Below are 27,135 nucleotides of genomic sequence, written 5' to 3' on the forward strand. Positions count from 1 at the left end.
TCTCCGGACCTAAAGCACATGGCGATGTAAGACACGGAAATATCTAAATATGCATACCACACACACACACACACACACACACACACACACACACACACACACACACACACACACACACACACACACACACACACACACACACACACACACACACACACACACACACACACACACACACACACACACACACACACACACACACTTGTGAGGACATTCAATTACATAATGCATTCCCTAGCCCTTTACCCTAACCATCAACACTAATTGCCTAACCCCAACCCTTACACTTACCCTTGCCTAATACCTATTTTAACCTGAACCTTTAAACCTAATCTTATCCCTCAAACTACTCCTTTAAAGGCTTGTTCCCAAGTGAGAACCAGACAAAATGTCCTCCCTTTTAAGGTCTAAAACTCACAAACAATAGTTGCAAAAGTACACACACACACACACACACACGCACACACACACTGGGCTGACTATTAATCAAATGTAATTTATGTTAACATGAGCTCAGCTTTCTTGATCCCTGGTTAATGAGCTGCTGTCATCTTCTCAGAGCGAGAGTACAACAGTGTTATTGGATCACTAGCAAATGTTTGAAAACTGAGCTGTTGTTAAAGAGAAAGAAACACTATATAAGTAAGTCTGTTACGTGACATCATGAGAAATGTATTCAAATACCAAAAAACACACATCACATTAAGTCCAGGAGAAGTACTCAATAAGTTGAATATTGCTTAACATTGTACGTGTATATACATAGTATGTAGTCATGCCATTTGTATGTGTGCGAGTTTGTTAATGTATGTGTGACATGTGTGTTTAGATTCGCTGGCTCCCACCTGCAGATGGAACTCCTCAGGGATGGAAGTCCAGGCAGTTCTGCTGAAGTATGTGTGAGTAGCAACATACTATTAATACACACACACACACACACACACACACACACACACACACACACACACACACACACACACAGCCCTCTGCCCCACAATGAGAAAGATGGGTAACATCGCCGTGAAGTGAAAATACTCATGTAAATGTTATGACACTTTGTGTTAAACAAGCAAATATCTATTCCTAAACAAATGTCATGGAATATCTCGGGGTGTTACTCCATGCACGTGGCGTGTGTGTCAAGTAAGAACGCTCTTCTTGCCCTCAAACCGCCAAAACAACCAACTAATTAGTCGTGTTTCTACTAGTTGACTTCAAATCAGCCCTTTTCTGTGGGAGGTAAACGTGGGAGTGTGAAAGCCCAGCCACGGCTCATGAAGCAGCGGCCAGCCACTCCTTACACATGATCATGAGACATGAAAGATGCAATTTATAGGGGGGAAGTCCCACTATTTCCTAGCACTCAGGTCACCGGGTATGGAGGGTCGACTTCCCTACCTCTGATGTGATGCTTGATCTGGGGCATCAAAGGCAGTGAGTCAAACAGAATATACAACACGTTCCGATGCCGAACCTTTTAATAAGACAGACGCGGCAGATCTCAGCAAATATGACAAAAACTTTAGTGTCAGCTGCTTTGATCGCTAATGCAATTATATCTACGGGATGAAAGTCACCCGGTGGAAAACATTCGCTCAAGTACGGGTTCTGGTTTGCAGTTTTTAAGACGAGACACTGCAGGCAAAGACATCGTTTTTTCAAGAACTTGTCAATGTTCAGAAGTTGGGCTTCTTTTTTCATGTCTTCCTTCATAAAGGTATAAATAAGGGCTGTCAAGCAATTACATTGTTTTATCTAATTAAATGCAGGCTCTGTGATTAGTTAATCTAAATTAATTGCATACTTATTTGACACGTTTATGCCTGTTTATAAACAGCTGTATAGCCTACAGTTTGTTTCTCTCTCTCTCTCTCTCTCTCTCTCTCTCTCTCTCTCTCTCTCTCTCTCTCTCTCTCTCTCTGTCTATCTCCCACAACAGACAGCCACAGGCAACTCATTCACCATCGTCCTACTCATAGCCAAAAATATTGACACTCACACTCACACTCACACTCACACACACAAACACAAAAGAGGAAAAAAGGCAGGCATAGTCTAGGAAGAGTAACATGGGCGGGAGTCCGTTTATGCGGGAGACAAGCTGCTAGCAAACAAAAGTGAGACACACGGAGGAAGATTGAGAGATACTGAGAGTTTTGAACCTACATTGTTAATAGCCACCCACTAAATCAATAAAGCACAGACACTGCGGATAATAACATAACGCGCCCCACACACATCCTGCGTCTACCTCTGGAGCGCATCGCGTTACCTTACTGCTGCCTCTCTCGGACTTTTCTCGGACACACATGCAACGTCTCAGCAGCTGCTGCTGCAGCGCTGCTTCTAAAAGCCCTATCTTTCTACATAGAGTTTTCATAGATAATTCCCATTAAAAATGAAGTTCTTTCATGTCATCTATGATGCATATGATTTATATTGAGTCTGGACAGTAATCCGTGCGCCCCATTGCCATTTTTTTTCTTTTTTTTTGCCATATTTTCGCTTGTTGGAAGTTTTATTTTGAAGGGGACACACCAGGAAATGGTGAAACTACAGCGAAAGCTGCCAGTATGAAGTCAATATGACTCTCAGCAGAGTATTTCAAAAATCACTTTACTGATTTATACGGGAGAGAGAGAGGGGGGTGTGGTCGGGGAAGAAGAAGGCCGTAGACACAGATAGAGCAACGGAAAACTGTTGCGCTCATCATGATCTTTTTTATTTCTTCACTATATTGGATCTCTATATGTGTCATTTATCCAAAAATGAAATGCCAGAACTAATTGAAAATTAGGTTTTAAATCCCTCGGATTTTGATTGCACAATTAAATCGTGAAATAAAGGGATTATTTGCGTATACGACTGAGGGATGTTTTATTTTGAAATAAACACACCGGGTAAACGTGTAACTAGAGTGAATGCTGCTGGTGTGACTGTCAGCAGAGTATTTCTCTATCAGTTAAAGCACAGAGACGCGAGAGAGACGCGCTGCTCTCAGAAAAAAATAGGCGAGCCTCCTGAGGTGAAGGGGAGCGTCGCTGCAGACGTGCCTCCGACGCGCCTCAGCAGTGCGTCTGAGGTTGGATGTGTGCTCGCTCTACGTTGATTTCACAGTCTGTGACCAAAAGTCAGACGCAGACGCGAGGTAGACGCGCAGTAGAGGTAGGATGTGTGTGGGGCGCGTTAGATGTCTTCCTACCTTCATGCTTATTTGCCCAGAGCATCCCATAACACATCCATAGAGCCCTCTGCGCTTTCTCCTGCTTCTTTCTTTACTCTTTAATCCCGTGCGGGCCGTGTCCGCAAGCTACAGGTGCAGCTGCGCTATCATCGCAGGGTTTATTTTCTATGTGATTAATTAATCGAAATGAACGCGTTCATTTGACAGCCCTAGTATAAATCAAAGCAGTGTTAATTTCGTAGACTAAGACTACTTTTTCATGCACGAAAACTAAATAAAAAGGCAGATATGATGACGAAGACTGAGACGAATATAACTGACACTATAGTCTACGAATAGGAACGAGACGAAACTGTTAGGGCGGGACGAATGGAGAACAGATCCAATCAGAACTGTGGGACAAGTTGGGAAGAAGCAGTGCAAAACCCTGTGTCGGTGAAAATCGACGGGAGAACGCGCCAGTGTGAGCGGGTGGAGTGAGCCGCTGTACAGAAAAACTCTGTGGTTTGATGGACAAAATGATAGTCAGGGACATCCTGCCCGTTAACGTTGTCTAGGGGAACGGCTAAGTTCCGCGATCTGTTTGTAGTAGGCTGTGTCTCGAGCTTGAACACACAGAGCCATGTCCCCAAACTAACTGCGCAACTATATAGGAAATTAACTGTGAAACTGCCGCCTCCCTCCGTTAGTTTCTGTTTTCACCCGAGTAAGTTACAATCAACTCCGACGCATGGACAGCGTTCAATTAAAACCTCTAATTCTATTATCAAAAAGGCTTTGATGCAAAAGAAGTCCGAACACACACAGCGGCAGCGTGTTGCTTAAAGGAAAGCGCTGTTGCTCACTTTTATCAGCACGTAACTGCGTGCTGCTGCTGCTGCCCAGGGGCTGCCTTAACGATCTCGGGGCCCGTTTCAAGACCTAGTGTGGGGCCCCCCACTTATTTTTTTTATTTTCTATTTTTTATAAATGATGCTTGTGCATGCTCTCCGCAAAAAGAAAAAAGATTGTGAAATCCAGTTGGTTCATATACGGATCATGAGATAATGGGCCCCTGGGCACAGGCTCTTAAAGCCCCCCCCCCCCCCCCCCATCCAGTCAGGTACACTGATTGTATGTGAGATTATTACGAATGAAATAGAATACATGTTTTGTATTACAACCATTACATCTGTGTGTGTATTGCATATTCAAAACTTAATACCATTCAATGAAGAAAAACACTTAGTCGACAAAGTCCGCTGTAGATTTAGTCAACTAAAATCTGCTTATATTTAGTAGACTAAGACTAGACTAAGACTAAAAGATTTCAGATGACTAGAATAGGACTAAGACTAAATGGTGTGATATTCAAAAGACTAAGACTAAATCAGAATGTGCTGCCAAAATTAACACTGAATCAAAGGTCTAAAATGTACATTGAGATATTCATTTGATTAAACCTTCTGTTTGCGTTTGTATATTTCTCCTATACACTTTCTTTAACGGCCATCTCAACATTAGTTTTTTTTTTCAATACTCAAAAACAAAAATCTCAATTTCTAAAGCACTTGCATCAACAAATCTTTCCATCAACAAAACTACAGTATAACGGTTCTCCATTAGGATTCTTCATACTGACTTGTTATTGTGTTGGATCAGAGTGGAACTTATTGGTTCCTCAGATGTGTCTACTGCAGCGCCGCCTGCTATTTATTGGCCTCATAGGTGAGGACAGGTTTATCACTGTAACTCTCTGCCATAATAAACACTGTAATATCCCTGGTAGTAGTGAACTTATATTAGAGAATATTTGTCATTTTGTCAAACTGTGGAAGGATGAAATACAGTTTTTAATTTCAAAAACATTTATATTTTGGGGTGGGGGGCATTTCCGCATTCTAACAAAAGACTTAGTTGAGAGTTATAAAGCAGGCCGGAGCGTAATAAACGGGCAGGATGTGACGCTCGGGAAGGTTCTGAATGTGCAATACACAGCTGGAGGGGATGTCTTTATGAATCTTTATTTAAAAAAAAAAAAAACGATTAGCATGGGGCTTTATTTAAAATGAGTTACGGATTGATACATTTATAGTGGAGCCCGCAGACAGTACACACTGTAGAGCATCTGGCATTTAATAAAGGGCTTTGATAAGTACATGAGTCAGGCAACTATATCCATGCATGTGCTCCGCTCTCAGGCTCAGACACAACTGAACGCCGTTTGTGCTTGCAGAAAAACAATGCCACAAAGCACCGCAAATCCCCCTGCTACTCCGTGTGTGTCTGTATTGGCTGTGCATGTGTGTGTGTGTGTGTGTGTGTGTGTGTGTGTGTGTGTGTGTGTGTGTGTGTGTGTGTGTGTGTGTGTGTGTGTGTGTGTGTGTGTGTGTGTGTGTGTGTGTGTGTGTGTGTGTGTGTGTGTGTGTGTGTGTGTGTGTGTTTGCACTTGGGCGCCAGTCACGCTGTCACCAGTACCCTCCCTCCCTTTACCGTCTCAGGACAGGAAGAAACATGTTCTCTGCGACCCCTTAGGGAGTCAGGGGGAGCGGTGGGCGGTTATGATAGCACGGGGAGGCTAACATTAATCAAGCTGTCGATTGGTGCTAGACCTGTGCTGTCCTTCTGTAACCCTATACAGCGTCATTGCAGATTTGTCTATTTTTAGAGACGGAGACGTAAAGCATGAGAAAAAAAAGCTGTTGGAATAATTTAAATGTTAGGGGGATTTTTCCTTCTTTGTAAATTGGGGGGTAAAGGAGGAAGCGAGTGCAAGAGGGGAGTGGCTTGAAGGAAATAATTACTCCTCTATCTAACCAGGAGGAAGTAATTTGGCCAGTCAGGGTGCCCCAGTGGATATTAGACCCTCCAATGAAACAACCACAACAGCAGCCCCACATCCGGCTCGCAAGTGGAGAGGGTGAAGTCAATATGGGACATCCAGTAGTGATATTGTGATAAATACAGGCCATAGCTGCAGCTATACTCTTATGCAATTCACTCAAATGATGTACTAAACACTCAAATGATGCTACTGTAGTGTGCAATCTTAAAGATATAGTGCGTGACTTTTTCATATAAATGTATATCGGTTACATTCAAGCCATCACCAAATGAGTTGACACAAAGTTGATTAAGCTTATCAGCTGTTCCACAATACTCTCTGTATGTCAGCATTTACAAACTGGTGCGCCAACAGTGTTGTTGTAATGACTTAGATTTCCTCATGGGGGGGCCAAAGAATTTATGTGCTATGGCTTAAAGGCCTCTCACGGGCAAGCATACACAACGGTACGCACACAAACCAGAAAAGCTCCTTTTCACTTCTACCGGTATCTTTTCATGCCGACCGATTCATGGAGAGTTCTGACGCCATACCAGTACAAGTGAAGTTAGAGGAGTGTGCTTTGTGTTAGTCGCAGCATTGAAATAATTAAACTTCAATAAGTCAGAACCTTCATGTCTCTCCAGCAACAGTGTCCTGGTTGCTGCAGTAAACCACAGCAGTCACTGTGAGCAGCTCTTCCTTGGAACTACTTTTTTCTAAAGAAGTAGTCCCCGGGGGAAACTGATCTCAGTGACGTCTGTGGATTCTTCAGAATAACAGGGCTGTTGTTGTCGTAGATATATATTTTTTTGAACGTGATCACCACAGACTAAATCCATTCATCTCTATTTGACTGTGGTGGAGGACATCACAGAGAGGTAAACAAATTCATCCAGAGTGTTTCTGCCAATTGTGACCACATTTCAAAATGTTCTGTCTTTGCCTCTTTCTTTCTGCCCGCCCCTTGTTCTGAAAAAAAATAAAAATAAATACAACTAGTAGAACAGCTGGGTTCTAAGAAATAGTTCTACTTAGAATGTTATTTATACCAACGCGTCCCACTTTCCAAAACAAGGACACTTTTTTGAATTCCCCCCAAAAAATTTGATAACATGAGTATCAACAAAATATTTGAAGAAAAGTTCACTATGAGGACACGCAATAACGTTTTATGAAGTGAAAAAATCGGTGAACAGAATTTTTTATTTATTTTTGGTAACTATGGTGGACTGACCCTTAGAGGCAAGATGTTCCTGTAAATGAAGAGACTGTTAAATAAAAGCCATAAGTAAATATATTTGTATGAGTAAAACCTAATGACGCTTGTGATTTACTGTAGCTGTGTTGAGACCATAGTTTAAAAAGAAATACTAGTCATCTGCTGACAGTTAACCGTCACAGTTGAGTTAGCCTCGCTGCTTTCTTTGTCCTTGACATTTTGCAGCTTTGCAAACAAACATTCCCGGCTGTGCTGGACCTTTTGTTTTTTTGTCTGTTCAATGTGATACAGTTACCAGTCCCAAACACAGTTACTGCCTGTCTTGATGTGAGAGGGATGGGGGGTAGTTACTTATTTGTGCAATGCGATCGGATAGGCATGGCGCTTGTGAAACACTATTGAAACAATTTTAGCTACGTGACAGCATGCATGAACTTGAACCGAGCCTCCTTGTTGCCCCACGATTGTACAATCTGTCTGCTATTTATATACAGTGAGTGTATATATGGGTCAAGTTCACTAGTTCAGAATAAAGTGAATTGCATAAAGTGAATTGTTCCATGTACGGCGGCATCTGGTGATGATAAAGCCTTCATAGTGCGGACACAGTCCTGAGAGGCTTGTGTTGGTCAGTGGTTGTCTCGGCGGGGACCACTCACTGTCAGAGAATGTTGCCTTAGGAAGTGTAACCGTGGGACACTTGAGTGTGTGTGTGTGTGTGTGTGTGTGTGTGTGTGTGTGTGTGTGTGTGTGTTTGTGTGTGTGTTTGTGTGTGTGTGTGCACGCGCACATGTGAAAGTGAGGGAGTGTTCAGGGGTCTTAAGTCACAGCTGGTAATGAGTTGTCCTAATCACCTGGCATCCTGCCTGTCATCTAAGGAAGGCGGCATTTTTCTTTATTTTATTTGCAGCTCTGCCAGAATACAAGATGCACAGTTTACTTCTTTTTTTTTTAAAACCAAATTGCATTGTAGGTTTTTGTTTGTTATTGAAGGCTCAGGTCCAGTCATTCATCTGAATGTTTGTGAAGCTGAATCGTCTTTGACATTCATGCTGCGGCACAGAGCTACAACCAGAGACAACCTAATAGTGGACATTAATGCCTAGTGAACTGCAGGGAAAGGTAATCCGGATTTTCCATCTGACAAGACATGGTGGAGTGTAGTGTGTTGTTTGTGTGTGTATGTGTATGTGTGTGTGTGTGTCCGGTGTGTGTGTGTGCATGTCCCTATCATGCATGCGTGTGTGTGTGTGTGTGTGGCTGCCTGCCCTGAGGAGCTTTTTTGGCCAATAGCCTGACAAAAGCAATAGTTCCTGTGCAGTGTTGGGAGTAACTCCCACTGGAGAGCTGAGGGGCCAGCTGGGGCCTCTTCTAATAAGGAAGTGGGGACTATATTCCTTCCCCCCCACATGGACACATCACACACATGGACACATCACACACATGGACACATAACACACATGGACACATAACACACATGGACACATAACACACATGGACACATAACACACATGGACACATAACACACACACAGCAGACACACGGTGTGGCTGCTACAGCGTGGCCTCGGCCCCCACACCAGGGTTTCTCAGGAGCTAGATACGTGTCAGCAGCTGTGTTCATCACTGCCCAGCTCCAGCAGCTATCGCTGGCATGTGGGAAACACAGCCAGGGCCTAAAGGCTTCCCCTGGATTAAAGGGGTTTTCTGACAGGGGGCTCTTTTTCATGGCCCCCACTGCACAGGTAGAGATCTTGAAGGACCATTCAAGCGTGCTGTACGTTTCAACTCCCGTATATATTTGATTTTACATTTTTCCATGTGTTGGTCCTACCGGTCACGGCTTCTCCGTGTGACATGGATGGTGTTGTAACCCATCTCCATTAAAGGCGGAGTCAGCAGTTCTGGAGAATGGTTGTTGTCAACATAACAACTTTTCAGCGATCCTGAGGAGATATTCACATATTTTGACGAAAAAGTAATTATGACAACAAGCATTCTCCAGAATCAATGACCTTTAACCAGGTTTGAATTCTTTATTGTGAGCTTTATATGATCATTGCATAGTAGGCTATTGTACCTGCAGTGAATGACCTCATACTAGTTATGTCATTTTGAGCATGTCTCAACTGATTGATGGCAGTATTTTAGTAAAAGAAAAAAAAACTTTAAAAAAGAACAGGGAACTACATCTGTATTTTACAAATACAATAAATGAATGAAAAAAACAGTGATTGCTGGTACGGGAAAAAAAATCATTCTTAAAAAAATCTCCTTTAAGATAGACGGTAGATAGGGAAGAGAAAGAGCAAATGATTAGCAAACGTTGGGCATGAATTTGAACAAGTCTTGTCTTCTCTCTCTCTCTCTTTGTTTGCAGCACGAGATCAAGGCTCAGTGATAACACAGGGCGGGTTGTGTTTTCTGCATGACACCCACAGCTGGAAATCAAAACTAGGAAGACAATGCACACATTCAGGAGAAACAGTCCCCACATTCTCCAACACTACTTGTTTACCTATCTCACATTGTGCGCCCGGGCCCCGGGTTACTGGATGTAACACATTAAGCCCGCCAATCACTAAACCTTCCCCTAATCGGCACAGACGTGTTCAATGATCAACCCAATCTTTAACCTTGGTCGTCTGAGCCAGAACAAATAGGGAGGTCTGAAAGTATGCGTCACATCAGCTTAGCCGAGCGGGCTGTTCAACGCATCGATTCCTTCACCCTTGATTGAACGCGCAACAGGGCATTAGCTAGGCCAGCCGTGCCCCTTAAAAAAAAAAACTGAACTGTTCCCAAACTGCCTCTCTCTCTTCTTTTCCTGCAACAGTTTGTTTTTCTCTCTTCCTCCCTCTTGAGGTCATGTTTGCTTTACTAATTGTTTATTGTTGCAAAGAGTTTTCTACCCCCTAACCCGAGTTACCACGGTCTCCAAGAGACACTGCTATTTTTGGTGATACATCTGGGGTTTGGTAGGGGGGAGGGTTAGAGTTTTGACCTTTCTCTGTGTGTGTGTGTGTGTGTGTGTGTGTGTGTGTGTGTGTGTGTGTGTGTGTGTGTGTGTGTGTGTGTGTGTGTGTGTGTGTGTGTGTGTGTGTGTGTGTGTGTGTGTGTGTGTGTGTGTGTGTGTGTGTGTGTGTGTGTGTGTGTGTGTGTGTGTGTGTGTGTGTGTGTGTGTGTGTGTGTGTGTGTGTGTGTGTGTGTGTGTGTGTGTGTGTGTTGTGGAGAGGGATTATTTGAGATATGGGTCTCAGAAGTTCAACAAAAGTACACCAAAAAAACTATTATTGTGAATGTCACAGCTGGAATTTATGCTTGAAAGATTTGGCAAAGGTGGTGAAACTGTGGCGTAGTCAGCTGAAGTTACATATCACGGTCACTTCACTTGAGAACATAGTTGTAAAAAGGTCTTGAGGAGCTTTGTTCAGTCTGAGAAATTGACTCCAAGCGTGGGCTGCCTTGGAGGCTCCACATCTTAACAGAAAGCCTGCAGTAACTGCTGGTGTGAAGTTTGAAGGGTGGGCGTTTTTTAACCAGACAGAATAATGACATATGGAGTCGTGGGAAGTGTGTGATCCAGTGTTTTTAGAGCTTGACCTGTATTTCTGATTCAATGAGTGCTGCTTGATTTTGGCCATCTTCTTTTAAAATCTTCCAACTATAAAGTCAGCTTTACTTTGCTACTAACAGTGATGGAAGTTTAGAAAAAGTTGCATGATCTCTTTTGACTATTAACCCTGTTTTCAATACAAAACAATCTTGTTATGTCACCTATTATGCAAAATGAATATGTTTCTATCCCCTTATGATGTCATAAGGGGTAGAACCCACGCCCCCTCATTACCAACATTACTTAGCACCACCTTCACCTAGTGTTGACTAAATATCGTCATCAACGGAGGAAACTCAGGAGCTGTGATGTCAGACAGGACATTTTAACAGCTGTCTATAAATCACTCATAGAATCTGTACTCATGTTCAACATCACATCATGATTCACCCTCACCTCTGTCAAAAACTAATCAAAGCTTTCCTGGATCATCAATCAAGGAAGCAAAATAACTGGCAAAACTCAAATTCAATTATCAGTACTCCACAGCCAGGCAGTTAAAAGGAAAGCCAACCTCATTTCACAGGATCCCACCCACCCCCTGCACAAGTCCTTCCAACTTCTGCCATCAGGCCGCCGGTATGGAGTACCCTTATCTAAGAAAAACATACACAAAAACTCATTCATACCCATTGCCATAAACAGCTTAAACAAAGAATGAACAATGGACAAATGAACCCTGACGCACTGTCACTTTGATACTTTTATACTTGTTTTAAGATCTATACACACTGGCCCTCATTTATCAACCGTGCATAGACCAGAAAAGTGGGTGTACGCACATTTCCACGCAAACCTCGACATTTATCAATATGGACGTGAGCGTAGGATACGCTCAAATCCCACGCCAGCTCTCAGCTCGTGTATGCAAATTTGTAAACAGCATGGACTCGCAGTGCAGGCTGTGCCGGGTAGTAATTGAGAACCACTGGCGTAAGGGTAGTTGTCTCCGTCTTGGAGCAGCTGGGGGGACATTCAAAATGTTAGCCTAAGTCAGTGGTTTTCAATTATTTTCTGTCATGCCCCCCCTAGGGGACAGAATTTTTTTCGCGCCCCACCTAGGGGACAGAATTTTTTTCGCGCCCCCCCTAAATTGAAATACTATTGAGAACCTGCTAATATTTATTTATCTTTTTTATCTGTACAAAACCACTGTATGAGTTTCTGGCACGAGCATTCTGCATACAATCACCTTATTATCAAATTAGATAACAAAAATTAGCTGAGATAACTTCTGCAGCAAAACTTCAGTTTATTAGCTCAATTTGTAACATATAAACAAGACTGCTCAGTCTGTGTGAATCTCAGGACAGAGAAACAAGAGCAAATGATTCACTGAGGTTTGCATTTCATTCAAAACATGTTTAAACTGTAAACATAGTTAAGGTGGTGTTTTTTTATTATTATAGGCCAATAGGCCTTCTGTCATGCGATAACCAATAATTCATTAAGGTTATTGTTAGCCTACTTGCTTGATTTCCTTGTGGACATTTATTTACTGCAAATCGCGGCCTTTCGCGCGGATATGACCAAACACAAGCACACATCGAGCTTGCTAGCACAAAAAGAAAAAAATTTGGAATTGTCATTTGGAAATCAAGGCAGCCCGCGCCCCCCCCCCCCCCCCCCCCTGACAACTCACGGCGCCCCCGCGCCCCACCATTTCAGAAGCACAGCCTAAGTATTAAATATGTAGTAGGCCTACACTGCTCTTTATGATAACAAAAATACACGGCACAACATTCAGCTTAACATTTTATTTATTTGACGCACTTTTTAGATGTTAGTTCCTCTTTTAATGTGTCATTGATCGCTTAAGCCAGCGATTTATTTCCACCGTTAACCGGCACGTTTTTCCGATCTGCTGGTGGAGCAGGACAGTTTTGAGTAGTGCTATCTAAAAGGGCCAATACATTTTAATCATTCAAATCTCTGCAGACGTGTATTTCTTTTATGGGGACCATTATCGGACAGTTGGTGCGTCTTTTTCTCCTCTACCACTCATATTATGCCCGCACCCCCAGTTGGTTGCATTTCAGAACAGCAACACGCTTTTTTTAGTGGCGATTTTTGAGTCAGGCCACTTTTTCTTCACCTATGTAAAGAAATGGCGACATATAATTGTATATGCTGTTTTATAGCATTTGAGCGATAATACTGATGTAAACCTAAAATACAAAATCCTCAGCTGGAGATCGTTTGTTGTCAACACCAACGCTGTTGACCGCAGCAGTTATTTCCTTCCTAACTGCTGCCTTCTGTCGTTCTTTGATGCCGCTTGTAATGCTCCGAAATGAAACTCTTTTTTTTTTCTACTTTCGCTGTTATTCTGTCAATTTCTACTTCAGAGAAGTTCCTCTTCTGTGCCGTAATGCGCATATCCATGTCGTAAAACCTCTGGGCGAGGCCTCTAAACTGAGAAAATATAGGGGCGTGATACGATTGTTTTCAGCCGCCGCATTTATCAATAATGGCCTGGCGTACGCTGAGATTGGCGAGATACGACTGTTTGATAAATCCCACGCGATACCTGGCGTAGGGAGGTATTTGCGCCAGAATCTGCACCAGTTTACATGGAAGTTTGATAAATGAGGGCCAATGTGTGTGCTCTCAGAAATCAATGTTGTATGAATGCCTATCAGTACATTGTCCTGTTTGTATGTTGAGCCACGGCAAAGATGATTTTCTGTTACGACAGACAATAAAGTTTTCTGAATCTGAATCAACAAACCTTTGTCACGTGACGGAAACGAGACGAGACACAACACAACGTAAATGGTCATGTGACAAAAACTATAATCAAATATAAAATGCAATATTGTTGAAGAATAAAAAACAGGACTAAATGTGGTTTACAAAATAAAAACTCTGCTAAAATATCTCTTCATTTTCTTTGACCAAAACGAGACGAGACAAAATGTTATAACGTTATTTCGTCTCACTATTAATATTATTTTGCAATATTTCTGTTTCCTGAGTCTCTGGGCTGCAAACAGAGCGATAAGTCTACGGCTTCACATTAAAAGCATTTCACTGGCGACACATTAGCATTTCACTGGCGACACATTAGCATTTCACTGGGACAAACCATAGATAGTATATAAAATGGATGTAGCATCCGGGCTGACTTCAGTTATTCAGACTGCATCCCATTCTCCTGGCTTATGCGCGTCGCCATCTTGTGAGATTTTTACTCCGCCTCACTCCTGACAAAAAGGGCATTGATGTGACGTCGGGGGGAGGGAGATACGCCCATCTAGCTGATATATACCTCCGAGGCGAAGTGAGGGACAATGGGCGGATAGCTGTCACTTTTCCTGCCATGAGCATTTATGTTATATTAAAAATTACACAAGCTTAAAATTCAATTAAACAGTCATTAAATAACAGTTTTCTTTAGATTAGTTGTCCCTTTTTGACCTGATGAAGAAAAACACCTTAAAAAAATGACCAAGAATCAAATGACCAAATATATTCAACATCTGGAGGTGATTGTGAGGCTGGATGAGCAACTAGCTTTTGAGCATGCAGGCAGAAAAGAGGACATTCAGCAATGGCACTGTGAGACAAATAAAGTTGTTTTTTTGGACCGTACACAAAGAAAACTCTTTCTAGTCGACACCCAACTTACAAGTTTGAACCTGAAAATGTGACCTTTATGTATATAATGGTCAGATGCAGTAATCGACGTATCAAACAAACTATGACCATAACAGCCTGAAGAAAGACAGTCCCTAGACACTGCCCTAAATGTCTCTTTTGCGTCCTCAGGTTCGGGATGTGTGATGGTGGGCGTGGCCGGCTGTGACGGGCGTTTCTTGATTGCCTCTCGTGTCCAATCAGAAACCAGGAAGACTGACCGGACTGTGGCTAACGGAGCAGCGCACCGTCGGTGAGTTTTTATGGCTTGATCGCTTCACGACCGTCTCACAGGCAGAAGGTGTAAATCTCACCTCGCCGCCAAGTGCCTTTCCCCTTCTGGCACAGTGTCTGATTTGAAAGTGTAGATACTGTATGTAGAAAAGAAGCTTTGGTGCTGAATGCCCTATTTTTTTTTTTTTTAGTTTGTCATTGTTGTATTTGATTGCCAAATGCATTGGTTGTAATAGGCAAAGCTGCACTGTAATCGGAAAAATATTTTGGAAAAAACAAACCCAGAATCACGGTATAACGTAATTGTGGGTCAAAAGTGTTTGTGGTGTTGGCATCACTGATCTGAGAAACATTTTGTGTGTTTACGTGCGTGTTTGTGAATCTATCTTTGTGTGTGTGTGTGTGTGTGTGTGTGTGTGTGTGTGTGTGTGTGTGTGTGTGTGTGTGAGAGTGGTTTACTGTGTGTGTGTGTGATTGTGGTTTACTGTGTGTGTGTGTGTGTGTGTGTGTGTGTGGATGTGTTTGTGTCGTGCAACAGTTCCACATAATCCCCTGTGTTTTCATTAGTGTATACGGTTGGTTCTTGTGACCATGGAAACCCCTCACCCCTTTTTTCTTGTGTCCTTCTTTCTCTCTTTCTCTGTCTCTCTCTCTCTCTCTCTGTCAGGCAGCAGCAGCCTCTTGGGCCTCAGGACATTCTAGACCCCAGCCTCCATCACACATCGAGCACCCCCCACCCTCCCCAAACTCCCCCCTACTCTACTTTTTTTATACTGTTACATACTCGAGATTAACCGGCAGCGCTTTGGCCACACCGCCTCTTGACACCTTTTGTGAAAGGTATACCGGGCACACATGACGAAAGGCAGACGCAGTCATTGTTTTAGCAGCTGACTGCATGGCCTGTCTACAGTTGGGTCTCTTACTGTGCATTCTGTATGCAAGTGTTAAGACGCTAACCCACCCAAAGGAGTGCAAACACATTTTATGCAGAAACTGTGCAAGGTCAGACGAGATGACGGAAGTGTGGCCAAGGCGCTGCCGGGGTAATGTTATATATTATATGACTTATAATTATTACTATTCTGTATATCATTCATATTAATGTTATTACGATTAATAAATACACGTTGACGCATGACTTTGCAAGAAAAAAATTGAGAAAAAACAACGACAACAATGCTGTACATTTTTAGATATTTTAAAGAAATACGAAAAAAGTATTTTTGTAATCAAGACAATGTTTGAAATGGTTGTGTTTGATTGGTCGACGTTAGGGATGTAACGATATGAAATTTTGGGTACGATACGATACGATACGATATTGCGATTGATATCACGATATCACGATACGATATTAAGCGCGGAATTCATTTCTACCCCCTCAAATGAAATGTTGTACCGCTGATTTAAATAAAACATAAACGCAAGAATAATTCAAATTTTTTATATCTTAATATGAAGAAGAGATTTCTGAGAGATTTAAACAACTTATCACCAAAACAAAGACACTGCTTCTCTACTGCTGTTTTTAAAGAAGCTTTACATCTATATTTTTCAAACTGAAATAGGAATTTTAAATCTAAACTTAATTTAGTCACTTGTCTGTAACTGTAAAAGTATGTATAAAATAAAAATTATTTAAATAGTGTGATAATTTCCCCATTTATTTATGTTTTATTTGCTTATCAACTCTATTTTTGCAAGCCATGCTTTTACCTTATTAGGCCTACATTATGACAAGCACAATTAACTCTGTAAAATATTTATTTATGATTTTTATTTGTTATTAACTTAAATTGCAGTCTCAAAATCAATGTTTTTGCAGTGCACTCCTCTCCCCCTCCCTTCCTCACACTTTCGCAACGTCACCTTCATTTGACCAAAGTAGTGTCACCTAAGTTTGACATAGTAGGGATTCCATAGTATTGCGCAACATGCTGTTAGCTACTGTCTGCTGAGTTCACGTGAAGTTGTGATGAATATATCAAGGATCTTTGGACTTATTTCCTTCATCTGCCTTTCACGGAAGTTCGCCGACTTTACCGGGGATTTAACGCGCGGTGGCGGTGGATTCTATTCTATTCTATTTTTTTTTTTTTTTTTTTTTTTTTTTATAATCTCATTTCCTCACGTTCGCCTGGATTCATAATGATATAATTGACCCGCGAGCAACTTTCTCTTCAGTCTGGTAAGCTAGTCGATCTTTTTCTCTATCTCTCCCTTTTCTCTTTCTCTCTCTTCTCTGCTGCTACGTGACTCAATGTTGTGAAGCTGCACGCGCTAGTGTAAACAACGGCCCACGTGAGACGTGACTGTTCAGTTTAAAGTTAGAAGTCATGTTTCAGTGATAAGATGTTGTGTCAATGTGTTATTGTTTGGTTTCCAATGTTGGTGTGGCCCATGTAGTGTTAGATTGAGTGCTACGTTTATGACAACGTTGCTTACCAGACTCTCCACAATGACGGAGCGCATTTACCATGCATGCTCGCCTCAATACCGTGACGCGGTATAACAAGAAAAAACTTACGGTTGACATTCGTGGCCTTTTCATATCGCGAACGACCGTTTTGCGGTATATTGTTACATCCCTAGTCGACGTTGTGCTAAAGTGCGTAAGAAACTTTCATAGACGTTTTTCAGCTCTTCTGGTTTTATGCCATTATAAAATGGCGCGTGGTCCTCTGCTTAATACCAAAGCAGTTCCTGTCTGTTGTTTTGCTCTTGCCTTTTTCTACGTATGTGGATAAAGTTTGACCATGTACGTTTGTCTTTGTGCAGCGTCTCCATCCAATGAAGCAGCCTCCTTTAGTTCCTTTGTCTGATATGCTTCACCTTAGCCGTCAATTGTTAACACACCAGATACATTTCCTCTCATTTTTTTCTCGCAGTTTGAGGTAATCAGATGTGTTTTAAAAAGAGGCATAGACAGGAACAAGCCATCACTGGTGAAAGTAGAGTGACCCCGGAAACAGAGTGCAACAAACATGGCAGATGAGCTCGACTATAATAAGCAATGTACTCCTTCATTGTGTATCAGGAGGACAGCAGCTCAGGATAGAGAAACAAAAGACCAAAGGCATTTCTTTTTACACTGGAGAGCTATCTAGGCTAGTGGATTTATTTAGTGCATTTTGACTGCTTTGTAGTCCTCAATCTGATTTCTTATGAAGTATATGACATTCTTTTTTTGCCGCATATCTCTTTTGGTGTCACTCCAAAGAGCCACTCTCCCGACTGAAATGGATATTCACTTTTAAGCAATTTGTCTCTCTTGTCTATTTTTAGGGAAAACAGCGTGATACAACCCTGCTTTTGTAATTTTTTTGAATTTACATAATTTTGATTGGAGTGTAAAAAAAGAAAAAAAAAGAAAGAAAAAACATCTTTTGTAATCTTGTGTATTCTGGGCCCCACAATAACGTATTTGCCATTTGACATATCGTAGAGTGATCGTATTTTTTTGTGACATTTTGACGCCATAATTCTCATTCATGTCGCATTCTAAGAACATTAAAACGTTTCCTGATGAGGCTAAGTCACACTTCACGATGATGTGACAATCAAAGAAAGTGTAAGAAAAACAATCCTCCCTTTTCTTGTTAAGCCCGGGTGTGTACAATCATATTGGAGCTTGAATCATGTTTAGTCAGTGTTTGTAATGATTAATAATTATAATATGCACTCAATGTCAACTGATTTTCTGAAGCAGTTTCTGCTTTTACAGACATTTTTTAAGCCAAGTGTGGCACCAAATTTATTAGAACAAGTATTTATAAGGTTTGCGTGCGATTGATTGTGTGTGTGTGTGTGTGTGTGTGTGTGTGTGTGTGTGTGTGTGTGTGTGTGTGTTTTTATGGGTATTATGTTTTTAAAATTCTTAGAAGATGCCCATCCTATAATTCATTGTAAGTATTATTGTAAGTTTAATTGTATATTACTTTGATAATTTTCTAGAGCTTTTTTGTGTGTGTTTGTATCTGATATATGAATACTGTTTTACCAACATATTTCACTGTGAAATCCAGAGAAAACGTGCTCTTCGAACGAATGGATCTGTTTGTGTCTTGCCAGCAGTACGGTACACAAGTTTCCTGGAAATGAATATGATGATCCCTCCCCCTTTTGTCGATGAGAATGAAATATTGCTTTTTCTCCTGTCAGTATCCCATGTGTGTACCTGTGTGTTCTGTGCATGTTCCACGGCATGTGTGTGTTCTTCCTTTCCTGTTTTTTTTTCTAAACGCATACAAGTACTGTTGATATTTCTGTACTTTTAGCCGCTGTAAGGAGAAACTGTATTTCGGTGAATTGCAGGGGTTTGTCTGATTGTGTGAAACCAAAAAAAAAAAAAAGTGATCAAAATGAGAAGTTTTTATGAAAATGTTAAATGAAAACATTTCAGGCAATCCACCATTAAAGATTGACGTCATCCCTGCTGTCATGGTTGCATTTCTTCTTCTTCCTGAATCATTACGTTCATGTTTAGGCTATTTGATTAGTTTCAAACCAAGCACATCTGCTGTATGAAGCCCCAACACTTCAGCTAGTTAGCTAGCTAACCAGCTTACCCTCGTATGGTTTGTCTCACAAGGAAGCATTAGTTCACCATGACTATATAATAGTTTATAATATGAGATAAAATATGAAAATAAATCTTATCAACGGATTAGGCTTACAGAGGTAAACCGTAAAAAAAATAATACTTTCACTCCTACAGAGTGGTGCCTTTGGGCCTCCATATACTCAAAGATAATTAAGCGTTGATTTTGACTGCACTCAGAAGTCTCCCTTATAGCCTATACCCACAAAGAAGTCCACCTGCGATAAGCTTCATTGGTCCTTCTCTTCCTATCTCTCACATTGTCGTTTGGATTGCACCTCCCCCCACGATCCCAGGAGGAGGCCATTGAAAACACATGATGTGGATCCTGTAAAGTGCTCTGTGTACTGGGGGAGCTGCAGCCCTCTCCCTGCCCTCTGTAAGAATAGCCCACCTCACCCAGGGGGCTGGCTACTCCTGAGACAAGAGGCCACAGCCAATTTAGTTTCCCTCTCCTCTGTCTGTTCGCTCACACCGGGTGCCACACACACACACACACACCAGCTTCTCAGATGACACACACACACACACGGCCATACCTGCAGGGGTTACACGCAGGGTGTCGGAAGGGGAGGGGGGGGGGGGGGATAAAAGTGTGTGTGTGAGCAATTGGGCATATTGATGTGTAAGGTGCATGCATGCATACATCTTAACTGGCAACACTTTTTAATGGTGTTACTCCCCTTGACAAGTCCATTAAAGAGGTGTGACTATCCCCCGTCACTCAACAGCAGCATGTCAGACTGAAGTCCTTCATGAAACTTGAAATATGTATTCACTCTGCACTGATCGCACACAGATTACACTTAAGGTGAAACAATGGTATAGGCCTACTCCCCGGCTTTCTATTGTATCCTTCACTCAGGACATCTGGGCCTGTTTTCATCTCCTTATCAAACTGTGTTGCTTGGCTCACTGTGGTAAAACATTGGCCACTGTTTACTGTAATAGGCAACCGTGGTATGCTATCATACGCCGTTTTGTCACAGTCAGTGCCTGAAGAGTCTTTGGTTTCACAGTGTGTGCAGTTCACGATCCATTTAATGCTCCAGGGTCAAAACCTTTTGACTTTTGCCCCAGTAAAAAGTCTAGTTGATGATAATGGCGTTCCTCTTTGCATCACACATGTCACACAACCTCTTGGTTGTTGTCACCAGAGGGAAAAATCAACTGATTGTGTCGGGGCATTGTTTTACATTTAAAGGTGGAGTCACTTTTTCTCAAAATCAGTGAATATCTTCTCAAGATCTGATACCTGTCCGTACGGTACAGTGTGTGCGCTGAAAATATATCTAGTCTACACAGGCTTTGGGTACGTAGACACAGGGTATTTAAACACAGGGTGCCCACCGTACCTAGCAAAATGCATGTTTACAGAGCCTAGGCCACGTTTGTATCAACACCATATTATTTTCAGCATGCACACAGTACATGTCAAGTATCATAGCGTGAGGAGACATTCACTGTTTTTGACAATGAGTGATTTGGACAACAAGCGTTATCCAGAATCACTGGCTCCATCTCAAACACAGGAAGTGACCTGAGGAAACAATCTGGTCAAATTGTTCTTAAAGAATGTGTAATTGGAAATGATCATCATTGTCGTCATACGTAGTTAAACATTAGCTGCACTTCCAAATTGACAAGGCTGCTCAAACTAAAAGTCACACATGAGCATGTGCAGTGGCATGAGTTCTAAATCAGACTCTCAAGGCATTTGCCAAACAATTGCTGTGGTAGAGTATTGGGCACTGACTAAGCAGGTGAGTCATCAGTTAGCAGACTGTGTGTGTCTCTGCACAGTCACTGTCTAAACACTGATTTGGACTAAAGGGGTTGTGTCCATGTTGTAAAGCTAGCCCCGAACACTCTCCACCTTGCTTGTGGTGTTCTTGTGATGGTTACTCTTCCACATATTATAATAATATATAATATAACATAATATAATATAGGCTGACCACTTCAGAGCCAGTCAGTCAATTTGATTTCAACATCTATGCCCATTGTCTTCTCCCTCAGTCTGCTCTCTGTCCACCTCGCAATATTTTTTCTTCCTCCTCTTTCTCCCACCAGCTTCCTTTTCCTTTGGGTGCCCCCCCCCCCTCTCTCTCTCTCTCTCTCTCTCACACACACACACACACACACACACACACACACACACACACACACACACACACACACACACACACACACACACACACACACACACACACACACACACACACACACACACACACACATACCTAGCCTCCCTCAGACTCACAGCAATCAAAACACTGAAAGCCAACTCTTTGCACTACTTTGCTGTTTCTCACTGATTTTCGTGTTGTTACAGTTTTAATTCCAGATAAGCGCACAGAGCTATTATTTATCATTTGAGCTGAGATCCAATAATGATACAGTATGTGTGTGTGTGTGTGTGTGTGTGTGTGTGTGTGTGTGTGTGTGTGTGTCTGTGTGTGTGTGTGTGTGTGTGTGTGTGTGTGTGTGTGTGTGTGTGTGTGTGTGTGTGTGTGTGTGTGTTTGTGTGTAGTGTAGGGGTTTGTGTCATATGATAACTTGGGCTGAGGATGACATCATAGAGCTTAGGCCCCTTTTCTCTTAGAAAATGAGCAGCTCCACAGCGCCACCCAGAGGCTCTGACAATACATTACAGCATTAATCTACGATAGGTAACATTGTTCTTAGTATGAGCAATTGAGTTCACTTAGAAATATCAAAAGAACATAATAAATATATAAGAATCAAATTGCTTCAAATGAATCACTTAACAAAAGGAACGCGTGAAAAGTCAGTTTGCACATCAGACCTCAAACACATAGACTTTGCTCCCCGTGGTGCGTTCAGGGGCATACTGCTGTTGAAAGCAGCCATGCCTCTGCCAGATCAACCCTGAGTGGAGGGCTTATGCCTCCATGAAAGAGGGTGTCACTCAGGGCTCAGCAGGGGGAAGGCTGCGATCGATCATGTTTACGTCATCACAGGCTGTCCAGGCTTAGATGGGTGTCTGTAGGGATGAGAATAGCTCTACTGTTTAATAGTTATCAATCGTGTTGGGATGAGATTGACTGATCCATTTCAAATTTAAGATAGCATTATTTGTAAAGGAACACCACATTTTTAGGTGAGCAAAAGTATTGGAACAGATAGACCTAAAATAAATTAAAGTGAATACAACTTAATATTTTGTTGAAAATTCTTCTCTTGCAATAACTGCATCAAGCCTGTGACCCATTGACATCACCAAACTTTTGCATTCTTCTTTTGTGATGCTTTTCCACGCTTTCACCGCAGCCTCTTTCAGTTGCTGTTTTTTGGGGGGGTTACTCCTCTTTAGCAGGTAACATGCATGCTCTATAGGATTTAAGTCTGGAGATTGACTTGGCCAGTCCAAAACCTTTATCATGTTTTATTACACTTTTGGATCTGAGATGATGCTAGATAACTCGCTGCTTGAAGACCGCAGTGCATTAATGTGGTGCCGTAGGGACGAGGGAGGGGACTGCTAACTGCAGTAACTGACAGGAAGTTAGCTAAACTGACCATTCCGCTTACTGAACCTTTAAATGCCAACACAGTCAGATTTCCTGTCTGACGGTGATGACAGGCCAATGACGGAGTCATGGCAGAGTCATTTCAATTCAATGTGAAGGCATTATATTTGGGCGGTTTTCAAGTTATTATAATTATATTAAATATAGAAATAAGGGTTAGTTTTTCTAATACTGTACCTATGGAAACTCTCTCATCTTCTTTGTCATGGATGATTCTTAAATACACATATATATTATACAATATCACAGTATCTGGTTCATAAAAACTATTATGACCCATTACAACAACCATGAAGCAGATACCCCTCCATCTTTTCGATTTTCAATATTTCCAATAATCAATGCGTTACATCCTCCATACTGAACTAAAGTATCAAATGCATCTCTTAAGTAAAACTCTACAAGAAGGTATTGGTGGCCCTCTTGTGGTCAGAGGGACTCAGTGCACATAGGCTCTTTATCCCCTTTCCCTTTCAGCAATGACAAGCAAAGAAAGTCCCTTCATTTGCATTGTTTGATACACTGAATGAATCTCATTATCTTTAGCATTCCGACAGCGCCATCATGTGAGGAATACCCATTTCCCTGGTGGGTTTTTTCCAGCTGAGAATAGCACTCAAAGGCCCTTCGCATGACAGCACAAGACGCTGGTGTCATCATGTGAGTAGGCTACAGTCATGCTACGTAAGCAGGACTACATGAGGCCTATAAAGTGGAGTATGAAATGCTGTGGTGATGTGACATTCCCCCTGAGATGTCCCTTAATACAGATAGCAATAAAGCATTATGACGATTATAAAATGTAATCCCACAGACACAATCTCTGCGCTCGATCGTGATGACTTGATAACAAGTTGTCCTGAAGTGACCTGGAGGCAACAGGACAAGGGAAGATTCTAGACATTCTCTGGTCTTATTACATAATAAGTATTTTGAACCAATCAAGGCAGTTCTCTGTTGCCATGGAGACCGTTTGATAGACGGCCACACAGTCTTCGGGTCACACCCACACAGTCCTGTCAAACGGTCTAAACAAAGTTTTATATTATTAATGAACATCTATTTTCATCCAATTGTTGTAAAAGCTACTTGAGACACCCAACTTTGATATCATAAATTGTATCAAAAAATCAGTATTTTAGACCAAGTTTACGTATGTTTTACGAAGCGCAAATTATCCTTGTGATCAAACGTGTTAAAATACTACCTTCAAATGACACACAAACATTGCTTTATTGTTAAAGACTCTATCAAAGATCCATTAGTGCAATGTGTCAAATTCCTCAACTGTTTAAAACAACATCTAATACACGTCCTGCTGTGTGGGATCATTAGGCCCTATATTGTGTCTTTTTCTTCATTTCAAAATGCTATTGTTATTTTTCCATTGGCATTGCTCACAGCATTGAAAAATAAATTAAAACAATTCAACAGTACACAGAAATCTAGGAAAAAGTTCACCAACGAGACTTTTTGTTAATGTCATTTTTATTGCAGGTAGGAATACAAATGTAATTCCACCTCCTTGTTTGTATAAGGGGTGGAAATATACATCTCAGGGACGGATATATCTTGAACATGAAATCTTGAAGAGAAAAACAAAACTATCTGCATGGCTAGATAGCACCAGAGTTGTTGCCATTTTGTGGGACACTGGTCGTTAAGATTCTTTCCGAGGCGCATTGGGCTGACATGGTGACGTTTTGTTCTGCCTCAGTTTGCTGCCTCTTTATATCAGCTTCTTGTCTTGTCTTACTGTTTTCTGTCCACTGAATATTTCACTTAGAATCTCATTTTGTTGCAATACTGTGTGGTCAGCTGTTTTTCTTAGACAACCCCAGAAAATGGCAACATGTATTATGTTATATTATGTATATGAATGAAATCCCAAAAGAATGAACTTGACTTAGCCAGTAGACATGGTTAGAAAAACAATTACAGATCACAAATCTATATCATGTCAATCTATCTATATAAAAATAAAAATGCACTTCAGACTCCGGGGATTACTGCTTGAAAATCCTCTTGGCATCCACGCCCTCGTAGTTGTAACTCTGCGGTGGGAAAAGAGAGAGGCATGTTGCATTATGGGAACATTTTATCGGGGTCAAAACAAATGAACAATGTTGCACGCTATTGATGGAATGTGGAATGCAAATGCAACCTACTGACCTGCACAAGCTCTCCTCCCACCACAGACCTAGTGGTGGTCAGGACTTTGCTGTTGTCTTTCCTGGTGAATTTGCCTTTCAGCATGTCACCTTCCATCTCCCACGCCCCCTGGGTAGAAATACAATACACTCGTTTGATGCTAAAGAAGCTGTGTGTGCTCTTTTGATGCTGCGTTACTTTTATGCATATATTTGCAGAATTTCATTGGCAGTGTTTTCCTATTGAAATGTTTAGTTTTTCTTTTAGTATCAACATGCATTCCTAGAGGAAGTCACTGACAATCTCAATGATGTTATATTACTCATTCCACAGGCCTTGGCTTAACTTAAAAAAACATTTGCAAAATATAGTAAAAAAAAAAAGAGAGAGAAAAAGTAAATTAAAAATATGCATTAGAAAAATCAGAGAAACAAAATTAGAAAATCAAGTATGTGAAGAACAGATGGTTGTCACAGGGGGACAATACATTTCATGCACAGGAGAGCATTGTACATACAAACACTTCAGAACATAAAAGGGCAATAGGATCAATTCATTGCATTTCGCCATTTGCTTTCTGAATTAGGTTGCTAAGATCGCTGGGTAAGTGAGTCATAAGCGGCTGCCGTACATGACTTAAACAACTGCTCTCATTTCCCTTTTCTCTTAGCACTGAGTCTTTCCATGGGAAACACTTTAAGGATTCCTCTAAATCATTGCTGCAGTGTTTTCATATCAATGTTGCAAAATGATTTCCTTGGAACAATTCCATCACTTTTAATCATAGCCTTGCGTTGGGTTTCCCCATTAGCAATGAATCCATCCATGTTAAAAAATAAACCATATTTTTCCTATACAGCAAAAACAACCTCCAGCCTAAACAGCACCTGGACCTGTTTTGATAAAGCCCTGGACAGAAGCACTCCTTTAGGGCTTACTCACTGAGACTTCGGTGCCATCGGCCAGACTGTAGTCGAATGTGACGCCCAGGGTGAAATCAATGTCCTTGGTGCGGAATGTGCTGGACTCTTTGATGTGGAACTTGTCCCCTGTCTGCTCGATGGTGATCTTCAGGTTGTCGTGCTCTGCCAGCTTGCGCTTGACAACATTAACGCCTGCATTATTAATCAGAATAAATAAGTACACATTTTTTTTATTAGGATTATTTATTGATTTATTTGCAAATTGACAATTCATCTTTCACTCACTCATTCAAACAAAGTCCTCACTAGTCTGGCCTTCCAATCATAGCCTGAGCCCGATTCCAAGTCAAGTTCTTAACTTAGCTGCTGCTGCTGCTATTATTAAATGATGGACAGCAACCGTAAACACCTCAAATTTAGCAACACCTTCTCTGTGCTGCTGTCTCAAAGTCATATGTCTATGAAAGACCTATGCCAACACATGACACAGCTAGGAAACATTGCCATCTAATAAAGCAGATCACATGGCCAGCTAAGATAACTTCTATAGGGTTTAACACACACTCACCCATTTGCTCCATGAACTTGTCATAGTTTTCGCTGCGGTCGACTTTCCAGGTTCCGTTGAATGTCATGGCTGCAGGCTCGGCTTGGATTTGAAGGCAGCTTTCGTTAATGTGGCACACACTGGTGACAGACCGTGGGATTCTGAATGTGCCCATTGGCCTCCATTTATATATACACACCCCCCTCCCTTCACCCTATCAAGCCCCGCCGTCGCCTCACCACTCCTGGACTAGCATTGGGAGATGCCCCCTTCTTTATCTACACTGATTATCTGTCTGCTGATGTGGCCATTTAGAGACTGTGTGTCAAAATGCATGGGCCGATTGCTGCACGACCTCGAGGATTCACTCATAAATATAAAAAGTAGGGCAACTTCCCTGGGTCAATCTGGCACAGTTAAACACTGATGCATTGTTCTGCTGCAGGTTGGGGGGGTGGGGGGGAGGGGGGGGGTTTGTATGGCTGCCTTCGCCCATGGCAGCCCCTTCAACTGAGCCCCTTTTATGTCCCTCACTCTCTTTCTCTATGCCGCCCTGTTTGTGCCTGGCATGAGAATGAGTTGTAACGGACTGTGTGGCACTGACAACTTGAGCTGGCATACTTACAAGAGTAAGGCTACAAACGTAGGCCCATACCAGTT

At 41.8% G+C, this 27,135-nt stretch overlaps 2 protein-coding genes across 4 annotated transcripts in view; one reads left to right on the forward strand and one right to left on the reverse strand.

Annotated features, from left to right (window-relative positions):
- LOC307269185 (RNA-binding protein with multiple splicing-like) overlaps window positions 1-16,908 on the forward strand; it is a 43,327-nt gene extending 26,419 nt beyond the window's left edge. Inside the window, exons 7-9 of one of the 3 annotated variants that reach the window (XM_080052038.1) lie at window positions 830-899; window positions 14,596-14,716; window positions 15,365-16,908. In XM_080052038.1, coding sequence (XP_079908164.1) covers window positions 830-892 — 63 coding nt within the window. In that variant the 3' untranslated portion in view covers window positions 893-899; window positions 14,596-14,716; window positions 15,365-16,908. The remainder of the gene's footprint in view (window positions 1-829; window positions 900-14,595; window positions 14,717-15,364) is intronic. The other 2 variants (XM_080052040.1, XM_080052039.1) reach the window with 2 other exon arrangements.
- Window positions 16,909-24,860: 7,952 nt separating this feature from the next.
- Window positions 24,861-26,615, reverse strand: LOC307269195 (fatty acid-binding protein, intestinal-like; the record flags this gene model as incomplete). Its single annotated transcript, XM_080052050.1, has 4 exons — window positions 26,497-26,615; window positions 25,948-26,120; window positions 25,027-25,134; window positions 24,861-24,908 (listed from the first exon to the last, which is right to left on the reverse strand). Exons 1-4 carry the CDS (start codon window positions 26,561-26,563, stop codon window positions 24,861-24,863), a joined length of 396 nt encoding a protein of 131 aa, XP_079908176.1. The 5' UTR covers window positions 26,564-26,615.
- Between the last annotated feature and the right edge of the window lie 520 nt (window positions 26,616-27,135).

The sequence above is a fragment of the Ammodytes marinus genome (genome assembly GCF_949987685.1).
Source record: "Ammodytes marinus genome assembly, chromosome: 23".
NCBI lineage: Eukaryota > Metazoa > Chordata > Actinopteri > Uranoscopiformes > Ammodytidae > Ammodytes > Ammodytes marinus.